We start from the raw sequence: 12,169 nt of genomic DNA, 5'->3' as shown, positions 1-12,169 counted from the left end.
AAAGGTCTCAGTGCTAGCTAGTGACAGTGACCAAGCTGGCCCCATGTTGACCAACCTACTTAGCTGTGGTGCTAAGTTGTAGTGACAGTAATAAATTAGTAGTGCAGGAGTACATCTATTTAACATGGACTCTTAAGTGTGTTTATTTAAGGAAAAAAAAACGTTCCTGCTTATTAAGTCCTATATTTTGAACCAGCAGATGTTTTGTCTAACTACTGAGTCTCTTCAGTATTTAAACACTTAATAGGTGTTCTGAACTTTTTACATCAGAACTGTCACCATCTGGAAGTGTTAGCAAGTATGCAGTTAGTCTCCAGCACTTTTTCTGAAAGCGTGTTTTATCTTGATGTGATCGAGCTTGCCTTCTCCTGAGACAGCTAGAGTCTGAAGAGGAAGTACATCTACTAGTGCTAGTGTTGACAGGCCTGTGGGGGTTTTTGTTCATTTTTTGTTAAGGTACCTGATGTGTAAAAAATATCTTCCACTTTCTACTGAAGCATTTTTCCCCATATCCATTTCCTCTTTTAATGATTTCCAGTCACTTAAGAACATGGTCAGCTTTGCAACCAGCATAGTGCAGGTGAAAGAACACAGCGTATCTGTTCTCTGTTTTTGCTCAGTACTCTAGCCATAAGTATACTCTCCTTTCTCTCCTAGTTCCCTACTGGGATCCATCCTGTGGAGTCAGGTTTTCACAGAATCACAGAATTCTAGGGGTTGGAAGGAACCTCGAGAGATCATCAGGTCCAACCCCCCTGCCAAAGCAGGTTCCTTAGAGCAGGCTTCCCAGGTAGGCATCCAGATGGGCCTTGAATATCTCCAGAGAAGGAGGCTCCACAACCTTCCCGGGCAGCCTGTTCCAGTGCTCCGTCACTCTCACCATGAAGATGTTTTTTTGCATGTTGGTGTGGAACTTCCTGTGCTCCATTTTGCAGCCTTTGCTCCTTGTCCTGTCCCCACAAACAACTGAAAAGAGGTTGGCCAAATCCCTCTGTCTCCCATACTTCAGATATTTGTGAACATTGATAAGATCCCCTCTCAGTTTTCTTTTCTCAAGGCTGAACAGACCCAGGTCTCTCAGACTTTCCTCATAGGCTGAGAGATTCATTTCATTTCACGAGAGTCGTTTCATTTAATGAGATTCATCTTCCTCATTTTGCCAGATGTAAACAGCTAGTGGAGCAGGTCACTTGGTCACTTTGCAGAAAGTGTGTGCTATGGAATCCAGGTGTCCAAAAAGAATGTTTTTTAGAGACCAGTTCTGGAATTAAATAAAAAAGTGGTCTGTTTTGGTAATACAGCTTGAATTGTTCACCTTGGAGTCACCAATTGCTCTGCTTAATCAAGGGAACTGTTCTGTGTCTCCATCTGTCAGGTTGTCTTCAAGCATGTTTTGTTTTTGCTATAACATGGGTCACTCGCAGGATAAATTCGAGGCTTCCCTTAGCATGAAAATCCTTCAGTCAACTGTCACCCAGCTGAGAAAGGAGGAAAATGACCTAATTTGTTTTGGACAACTGGTGGATAAAGGTGTCTTCAGGGTATCCAAAGCATTAATACTAATTATGGAAAACAGAAATGTGTTTTTTGCAGGAATTTACACATATACTTAGCAAGTTATATCCAAGTTCCCATCAATATCTGTTGGCTGTCACTGTTTCCTTGCTGCTAATCAAAGAGGGCCTATGTACCATGTACCTGGTTTTGAGCGTTTCTTGTCTGTGCTGCGTAGGTCTCCCTATCTTTTATAAGGGGTGTGTGTATCTTGAAGAACTTGTTGAAATTGCCCAAAACAGATTTAGGAACAAGTTGATGATAAGCAGTTTGTGAAATTGTGTCAGATGCACAAAAAACACTCCCTAATACTTTGCATATAATAGTAAATGTATTCAAAACTTGTTTTCCTAGATTCACAATCCTTTGTAGTCCACATTCTACAAGAATGGTTCCAGCTCTTGAAGATAGTGATAGAGCAGTTTAGACATGTTTCTATCTGGCCAGGGAAACTTGCTGCCACTTCAATAACATTTAGTACAGGATCGAGTATGTGCATGTCCCATAGGATTATTAAGCTTGTTTGTTTGCCCAGTTTTCCTTTGTCAGAGGTGAGCAGTTCACCCCTGTTGAATTCAGGGTTCCCTCCACTGGTGCCAGCATTGAACAGTATGTGCGACTAGAATGCTGCACTATTCACCTGTCTGAATTGACAGCCTATAGCTTAGGTTTTCTTGGAAGAACCTTTAATAGGTCTGTGGCCTGAAGTTTAAGATATTAGTTGGCCTTTTGCATGCAATTTCATGGCCATTGTGTACATGCAGTCTTAGAAAATACGACTACCATGATTAAAAACTCTACCATTACTGACAAACATAGCTCTATAAAGTCTGTGTTCACCTTAAAAGAAAGCTATCATTCTGTGGAATGGATGTATCGAGCATTGGATAAATCTGTCTTGTTTACCTGACTGAGGCTTGTGATTGTGATTGGGAAGTGAGGGACTTTGAGTTGTCACAGTGATGAGATTCACGTCAGCTGATGACATTACCCAGCATCATGGTGAAGCTAAATGTGCAGCAAACATAGCACCTCTTCTTTTTCTTCCCCCCCACCCCCTCCCACCTAATATCAGATCATTGTTTCTGTTTTGAGAAGACAAAACTTTTTTTGTTTCAACTCTGCTGGTGGCAGCAGAGTTTGGAAACAGTGGGCATGGCTCAAGTCTGCCTCAAAGAAGTCAACGCTTTGGTATTTTCCACTGGAAAAGCTAACAAATTAACTCAGTTTACTTAGGGTTTAAAACTGAAATTGCAGTAGAAACAGTGCCCTATTTAGACGTTGTTTCTAACATTTTTTTTAATCACTTAGAACATTCTTTAGAGACATACAGTCATCAAGGATGGAAAAGATGTTCAAGATTACTGAGTCTGAAACCATCAACCTAACCTTACAGAATTCTACCATTGAACTATGTCACTTAGTGCTGTGTCCACATGTCTCCTAAATACTTCCAGGAATAGGGATTTTGTCATTGCCCTGGGCAGCCTGTTCCAATGCTTGACCACTGTCTCCATGAAGAAATTCTTCCTAATGTCCTATCTAATTCTCCCCAGTACGCCTTGAGGAGGCTGTTTCTTCACATCCTTAGCTGTCATAGTTGTAGGAAACATGGTTTAAAACCTAACAAAAAAAAAAAAAAAAGCACTAAGACTTTGAATACTGATCCTTGATAGACCTAATACTACAGTTCTGTGTGGCTCTATAACAGTTGTTATAATTTAGTGGCTTTAGGGGTCTGTGTATTAACGATGATAAAATCAAATCTATTTGTAGTATCAGCTTTCTGCACAGGGACCTAATATAAAATAGGTAAATGAAACTTGCAAGTCATATGAAACAAAATGATAGTGTTTCCATTTAAAAAACAAAACAAAACCAAAAAACTACAGAAGGCACTTCTCATCATGCTAAATGGTCTTTTATAAATCTCCTTATGTTTTAGGATTCTTTCAAGTACAGTTATCCTCCACTTGTTGATGATGACTTCCAAACACCTTTATGTGAAAATGGGCCCATTACTAGTGAAGATGAGCATGAAAGTAAAGAAGAGATTGATGCAGATGCCAAAGAAACTGGGGATCTGAATGAAGAACAAAGTCTTAATCAGAAAAAGGTATCTGACTGAAGGCCGAGGCAGAACTAATTATATGTTTACAAAGTAAGATAGGGGTCATATAACTTTTTTTTGTGCTCAGGCTTTTTTTTTTCTTTTTAGTTTGAAATAAGTACATGGTAAAACTGAAAATATAACTGCAGGTTCAACCTTGCTTCTTAGTTTGAACAGATTTGACTGTTAAGACCAGCTTTGTGCTTCTGAATGAGTAAAGTCTGTACTAACTACTTAGTATGTCTGGAATTTAGTGAATTGCACAGTAATATTTAAAAAGTGTGCGTACTGTTTTCAAACCTTGTCTTTCTACCTAGTAGATTTTTAAGCTTGGGTTATTTTGTTGCAGATGTTTTAAAATACATCTATTGTTCTCAGATGCTTAAATCAGTACGCACGTGAGAAAATAATTTTTTATGCCTTACTGAAAGCTAACTTTAAAAAATTGTTTGTAAAATTTAAACACATGAAAGTAATCACTTAATCTCAGGACAAATTTTATTGCTAATCTATCAATTCTATGCTGACAATACAATCTTCCTGCAGTGTTGTTTATCCACAAATATAAGGCATTATTTTATATAAGTGCATGAAGTTATACTTCAGAATATGCAGTTATAGTCAGTGGGGATATTGTTTTTAAAAATGGCAGGAAAAAAACAGAGAAATCTGAAATTCATTCACCAGTGCCATAATTAATATTGGAATATGAATTGTGAAACTTCTATTTAATTGAGTGGAGCACTTAAATACTTTATTAGTATTAATTTTGGTTTCATTTACTGTGTTAAATTTTTGTCAGAATCACTTGAGGCACACAGCTAACTTTACACTGTTATTTTTTTTGCAACTTGGCATTCTATTCAAAATAAATTCAGTGAAATAATCTTTTTAAGGTCAAAAAGAAGCAATATGTAACTATTGTGGCTTCATGACCACTGGGCTCTAGCTTGTTTTGGTTATAGCACGTCTCTTAAGATCTGATTCTCAGATACAGACATATTAGGAATCCCTGCTTAGTGTGAGAGCTGGCTTTGGTGCTTAATAGCCTCAATATTTCTATTTAGTTACTATCTGATTTGCTTGGTTGACTTCAGCTTTATACTTACGATATTTCTGTCTATTACAGTGTTAAAACTAATGGTTCAGTTTATGGTATCTTCTTTTTTTTGTACTGTATAATTAAGGTGCTACTCGTTTTTTTTTTTTTGTTTGTTTGTTTGTTTTTTGAGTTAGTTAAGCAGACTGATATTTTTATCAATTAACTCTGAGGCATGTTTAAGGCCTCACCCTTAACATACTTTAAAAATTTTGGATTATAGATCTCTCTGTTCCTGTTCCAAAAAATACAAAAAGTGAATTGTTTTTCTTCAATTTGCTGTTCTGTTCACATATTTAAGGATAATACTTCCTATTTCATACACAACAATACTTCCTATTTCTTACACAGAAGCATGTCACTTCAATATTGCATCCTGTTCCAAAATGTTTTTCAGAAACAGTCCCTTATTTTGTGAGTTGTTGGTATTTCTTAGTCTTAAGTTATTTTGTGTCTATTTTAAACATAAATAATTAACTATTTTTGAATAAGGCCAGCTTCCAAACTGACAGGTTTCAAGTGATCTTTGAGAATTTTTCTTCATTATTATTTACTGTGGTACCAATGTTTATCTGCAGTTTTTTTGTCATCATCAAGAATTCATCTGATTTATTTTCTGTATGTATGCCTCCTGTCATCCTATAGAAATGCTTAGCTCTTTCACAGAGTAGAGGGAGCCATGAGTGATAAACTTAATTGTAAGTGCCTTTCATATCAACACCAATATTTGGAAACAGATTCCACATCTAAAGTACACTACAGTAATATTTTTTTTTTCTGGTATTTTAAATCAGAGGTATTTAGAATAAATTCAAACATGGCAGGTGCAGTATATTTACACAATAACCTTCTAATATAACCACAATTATTTAAAAAAAAAAAAAAACAAAAAAACACCTGTGCGTTTTTTATGTTTATCTTCTATAAAAACTATTTGTTTAATTCCCATGCTTCAAATTTACATCATCTGGATTCTCTTCTGTCAGTATTTCAAGTGGAATAAACACAAGGCTAAGCAAACCGCCTAGCTAGCTAGCTGACCTTCATCATACCACTAATGTTTCTGATTCTCTGTTTTTTCCCTGTTACGCACTTTGTTGAAAATAAAGAACTCTAAAATTATGATGTGGACATCCAAGCCTGTTGACATGCATATAGTTTCTTAATATATTGAGGAAAAACTTTGGAACCTACAGTATCTCTGCAGTTTCATATGTACCAGTTCCATCAGTGTTACTTCTTTTAAGTCCAGTACTTCAGAGTTCCATTTAAAAATAATGAAGATTTGTTTAGCATCTCTTAAATGCAGTGTGTGGAACTGTTGCTGTGCTTGCTCTTCAGTGTTGCAGTGATTGTTTTGAGGGGTCTGCTTTGAAAGTTTTTTTTCAGTGGGAGAGTAACATCAGTGCTTGGTAAACTGATATTTGAAGTACTGCAACTTATATGTCTGGCATTTTCAAAAATAATCAACTTAGGCATCAGGGAAATACTCAAGGGTGGGGAAAACAGGCAAAAAAGCTTCATCATTCATGTTTAATATAAACGTAACCTCTAATACACATTTTTTAATGCAGTGGACAGTCATCGTCCTTAAAGAATGAATGCACATTAAGCTTGGTCTGTAATGTATAAATTGAAATAAGCCTCATGTTCCTTGAAATACGTGCATGAATCTGTAGTGTGTGTAACCCAGTGTTCTAGTTAATCATTATAACTATGATTTTTACTCAGATGAATTCTATAGAACAAAATTCCAAATCAGAGGAAAGTGACAAAACAGAGTTCAAACCAAAAAATGCAAAGAAAGCACTAACCACTTTTAAAGGACCTTTATTACATATCAGGTAATATTAATTTTCTTTAATTTTTTCAACAATGTGCCTTGGACACTTGAACAGTGAATTTTTAAAATTGTTTTTAGACTATTAAACAGCACAGTAGTTGCAAACAAAACAAATTCTTACAATTTTTCTGGTTTTATGTGAATCTTCAGTGAATCTTTTGGTGTAACCATTGGCATGCCTTTTGTGCTAATTAATAGGTGTATATTTCATTTCTGTCGGGAAGCTCATTGGCTTTAAATTTGTGAATATCTAATAAGAACAATTAATGATTTGACACTAATTCCTTAAGCCAATGAAATCAGAGCATTTCATAGAGAAAACAGCATACACTGTTAAATCTTGCTTTGTTTTAACTTAAGATGTATAAGTATATACACTAGTAGTTAGAACCAATTTAAATGAATGGGTACAAAATTCTTCCTGTGGGAAGTGCTGTGTATAAATGGCATATCTGCTTAGAAGATTTTGTCATCCAAGATTCTTACGTCTCACAGTTAACGTGCTTCTTATCAGGAAAGTTTAAGAAAAAATAATCAGGAAATCTTTTTTTTCTTTTCACCAACTTTCAGCTTGAGATGCTTGTTTAGAAAATGATTTAGACGTTAACTTTTATTTTTCATTTCCAGTTTGCTATTAGATGAATGAAGAAAATAAGATATAGGTATTCCTTAGCTAATTTCATAAATGTTACACTGAATTAAATTTGAAGTGAATTTGAAAAATTACATTTTTATTAGCATCTGAACATCTTGTGTATGTCAAATTTTCCTTGTGTTTGAAATGAAAATTAGTTATTTGCAAAAAATCTATTTATAGTCCTAGTTTCTTGTATAGCTGTACAAAGGCATAGACTACAGAGTCATTATCTTAAAAGAATTTCAGAAATCCATGGACGTCTACTTAGGTTTTCTGTGAAGAGAATTCAGATGAAATATTTTCCTTTCTCTCCATGTGACAAAAGAAGCTGCGTCCTTCCATCCATTTAAAAATATTAAAAATAAAAAAAAAAAAAGTGCCTTTTTTCTCTTAATCTTTGAAGTTCTGCTGTTGGAGTAGAGGTGTTGGAGATGATGTAAATTTCAAGAATAAACTTAGTCAATTACAGTGGTGCTAATACTTGCTGTCATGGAAAAATAAAATACTGGTTTCTTTATTGTTTTTGCTGTTTGTTCCTTGAGTAAACTCTTGAAGGAGTATGCACAGTTGTTGTTCTTTATTGATGCTGTCACTTTGTAGAAGCTAGACCTGGTTTTGATTTCCCTGGAGTCTTTCTCAGGGCATTGACTTGACATTATATATTTTACTTTATAACCAAATAACCAGCAGATTTTCACTCACAAGCATCTGTATCACAGATGAGGCATGAATGGAACCTCTGCCAGTACAGTTAGGTTATGTTTGCTGATACCAGCATTACCCTGTCCAGGGAGCCCCAAAGAGACTGAGGAGGGAGCTGAGGCACAGCAGTGCTGGTAGTGTGAAGTCACTAACAACCAGTAGCATTTTTGTGCCCAAGTGCTTCTGCAAAGTACCCCCTGCACAGATACTTCTTAACCAGTGTCTACTTATTACTTCGTGGCTTTGGCGTATGGCCAAAGCCGAGTAACCAAGCAGAACTGGCAAACTTGGGCTCTTCTGTTTGTTCATGCATAGTTGTGGCCACAAGTGATTCATCTCTGGTTTAGATCATTATTGCATTTGCCTTGCATTCCTTCCTAGGGAAGATAGATCTCTCTTGGCCCTCCTGATGAATAAATGAATACATTTGGTAAGGCAAAACAAACAAACAAAAAAAAAACAAACTGCAATGGTTCACTTGCACTGTCTGGCAGAAGACAGCTCATGTTGTAGTATGTTTGGAGACTGGAATTTGTAGTATGATCTGAACTGCTTTATTCCCACACATCAGAGAGTAAAGACAGTAGTATGAAATGAAAAAAAGCTTTGGTGTTAATTTAAAATACCACCCCCATCCCATACTGTGCAACTGTTTGACTTGACAGACAACAAACGTTCAGTGTTGGTCCTGAAGTGTGTTTTATTTTTTTTGTCAGTTGCCACAGTTGGTGGTAGGGAAAAAAAATCAGGCTATGGCACAATATTCTATCCTCCAGCTAGTTTCTTTGCTATTTTGACACTAGTTAATGCTTTCCAATACCATTTATGATTTATCTTGCAATTCTGTAACGCTCATGGCTGCAGTAACGTGGTAGTAAGACAACTGAAATTTCTTCATTCCTTTTCCTTACTGCTGTTGGTTAGTTAGGCTGATAATTTGGGAACAGGAATCAAAGAGCTGAGAGGAGGAGATAGTTACCCTATTAGCCATTTTTTACACATCACTTTCTCATTTTCTGCCTTCCTTAGCACAGTTCCTTCCTCACCACCAAGAATGTGGACTGCCTAATACATTGCAAAACATAGGCACCTTCCTCCCACACACAATCACCTTTGGACTTCTGTTCTAGCATAGCAGTTCAGGCTTGCCATCCAGCACCAAGGATTTTTTCTTTTTAGCTAATACACTCATATGTTTAAATGAGAGAGAAGAAAGAATAGGCATTATGAAAGGAGATCATTGGAGGAAGAGGTCAAATGTGAAACTGATGTTCTAAAAAGGGGGGAGCAGAAGTAAAGTAATGTTCATTTTTGCAAAAGGCTTTCTGTCAAAGAATACCCATTTCTGTAGTACTGCTTACTGTGGGAGTTCTTTGCAAATTCCTAATGTGGTGTATTTAAAGAAAACAAGTTTTTAATTTGTGTCTAGTCTTCTCAGTATACGAGCATGCCCTGCTTTTTTGGTCTATGTGTTCATTTGAATGCTTAATCCAGAATAAATTGTGGTAGTTTAACATGGTTTTAAAAGACTTGATGTGTGACTCTTAATTTCACAAGAATATTAAAAATAAGCAAAGCCTTTAGATTTTTAATTTTTTTTTGTGCATGCATCTTCAGAGGTATGTGAAGACTGACTAATGAGTACAAGTCAACTTAGCAGTAGTGGCTGAGATGTATGCCACTCACAGATACCTGCCTACTCTTCATATGCATGCATGATGGCCATTACCGAGGGCAGACATACAAGGTGGAAATTGCTAGTAGGCTGTAACAGCTTATAGCCTTTCATGTTAGCATTAATTGAAACTAATTACATTTTCCCTTAGCATACCATTATAAAATGCAGGGAGTGAAGTGACTATATGGATGTCTGCCAAGCCTGCTGTTGCAGATGGTCATGCTCTTCCAGATGGAAGTAGTCAAGGGCTGTAGACAACTCAACTGATGCAACTAAGTCCATCCACATGTGGACACTGAGTCAGCCCTAAGCTTCACTACAAAATATTTGCATTTTTTTCACAACTTTTTAAATGTAAAACTGTTTATAGTGACGGTAGCTGAAAGGTTGAAAGTGTTTTATTTTCTTGTATGTGTAGCCCGTTTATTTCAATGATATATGATAAAGATGTTTTGAATAAAACTATTCTTTCAATATTTCTCACTAGCCCTGCAGAAGAACTATATTTTGGATCCAAAGAAACTGGAGAAAAAAAGTGTTTGATAGTTCTGACAAACGTCACTAAAAACGTAGTAGCTTTTAAGGTAAATATCTTAAGTGTGACCTGGTTTACTTTATGAAATATGTAACTTTTTGCATAGTTTTGGGTAAGGAGGTGGAAATACTATTAAGCCACTTTTCCAGTCCAAATTTTTATTCTGTTGGGGTATTTAAAGCAGATCAAAGAAATCTTTTGGCTGAATTTGTGCATATGGTGTACCACGCTAAAGGGGATAATCAGCAATACAAATCTTTGGAGCACTGACAGAAAAACAGCTATTGTGATTGTTAGCTCTTTAGTGGTAGTCTAATACTTCACCTTTAAAAAAGTATGCTTAGAGCTTTGAAAAGGGATCTTTTTATAACTTTTTGCCATTTTAAATCTTGGCTGGAAACAGGTTCATAATGCTCAATAATGATGCAGCTCCGTCTACAAATGTTGCCATCAAAGGAATAAATGCAGTTATGTTTGCTTCAGAAATTCTGAGTTGACTTGCATCTTGATTTGGTTTTCCACCACATCTTTTGTGTTTTCTTCACACACATAACTATAGTTTCCGTAATCCTGTTAAGGATTTGGACAGATAGTCCATTTGATATTCTTGGCTTTATTTATGCATAAAAGAGAGGCAATAATAGGATATACCAGACAGGAAAGAATAAAAGTGGTTGAGAGGAAAAAATTAAATAATGTGATTATTCCTACAGAGTACGATAATTTAAAGACCATGTGCATCACTGTGTCTTAAACAGTGTTTTACAGTTTTGGTATTTTTAGTCATGGCAGAATTAGGTCATGAAAAGGTCATAGTTTTTATGTGTATTTACTATATGCTTGCTTGTTACTTTTTGTATTTAGGTGAGAACAACTGCTCCTGAAAAATACAGAGTTAAACCCAGTAACAGTAGCTGTGAACCTGGCACGTCATTAGACATAATAGTCTCTCTTCATGGTGGTAAGTGAAATCTTATTGTAGAATTTTTACAAAGCCTGGAGGATTAACTACTTTGAATACAAACCTTTGTTTGGTAGTAAGGCTGACTAAAACTCATATCTACCTGGCTGAAGTATGACATTGTTACTCTTTGCTACTGTCAGACAGCATTTGAGTGACTGGCCCGTACTGGTTTACTACACCTAGCCATAAGCAGATGTTGACTGCAACTGATTCAGTTTCTTGTCTTAAAAAACAACAACCAAAAAAAAAAAGTTAGTGGCAGCTGGCTCACACTCCTACAGTGAAAGTTTATCTGTAGAAAATCAAGTTTTCTAAATTGTTGCAAGGGCAGGTGAATTTTTTGGAGAATGTTTTCATTACAAAATTGTGGGTTGCCATTGAATCACTCACATGAAACTCTGTTAAAAAGCAACTGCCTAATTTAGGAACAAATGTAGAGAAAATCGGTGAGCATAAGAGAATTATTTCATCATTTTTATTTCTAGTAAGTCAGTGTTCAGTGTCCTACCCTAAACAATCTCTTATTTCAAAAGTTTTTTGTTCAAAAATGCTCCGTATGTTTTGTCGTACTGTTATTTTATCCAAGCACCCTTTTTGCTTATTTTTATTTTTACTTTTTTCCTTTGAGGGCAGGTTTTGCAGCTTCTCTGCAGGATCGTTTCCTTATAATGGCAGCAGAAATGGACCAGTCTTCTGGATCAGGTGTACAAGATCTGTCTCAGTTTTGGAAAGAAGTTCCTAGGACCAAAGTGATGGAACATAGGTGAGCATAGAGTTTTCTGTTGCCAGGTTTTTTTTAGCCATCATTTATCTGATTAGTAGCATTTGCATTATCATAATCCGTGGAGGATTCTACAAACCCCAGTTGTGTGCTTGCTGACTGAAGTATATCACTGTGACTTCCTCTCTGTTTTAAGTTATTAGACGAGTTTTTTAACATGTAAAGCATCATGGTGTTCTGTACATGCTTTTTTTTTTTTTTATATTGTTGCTTTTTTGCGCTGCTTTAAAAATAAGTGGAAATGAATGTCATTGGACAGGAAAATA

The 12,169-nt window shown here is 36.0% G+C and overlaps 1 protein-coding gene across 1 annotated transcript in view; it reads left to right on the top strand.

Moving 5' to 3' along the window:
* MOSPD2 (motile sperm domain containing 2) overlaps nt 1-12,169 on the top strand; it is a 34,638-nt gene that overhangs the window by 19,001 nt on the left and 3,468 nt on the right. The window contains exons 9-13 of the mRNA XM_038172966.2: nt 3,500-3,670; nt 6,495-6,607; nt 10,111-10,207; nt 11,023-11,119; nt 11,756-11,885. Of these exons, the coding sequence (XP_038028894.2) occupies nt 3,500-3,670; nt 6,495-6,607; nt 10,111-10,207; nt 11,023-11,119; nt 11,756-11,885 (608 nt within the window). The remainder of the gene's footprint in view (nt 1-3,499; nt 3,671-6,494; nt 6,608-10,110; nt 10,208-11,022; nt 11,120-11,755; nt 11,886-12,169) is intronic.

Source organism: Anas platyrhynchos, chromosome 1 (genome assembly GCF_047663525.1).
Source record: "Anas platyrhynchos isolate ZD024472 breed Pekin duck chromosome 1, IASCAAS_PekinDuck_T2T, whole genome shotgun sequence".
In the NCBI taxonomy this organism is placed as follows: domain Eukaryota; kingdom Metazoa; phylum Chordata; class Aves; order Anseriformes; family Anatidae; genus Anas; species Anas platyrhynchos.
This window is presented reverse-complemented; position numbering and strand designations above follow the sequence as displayed.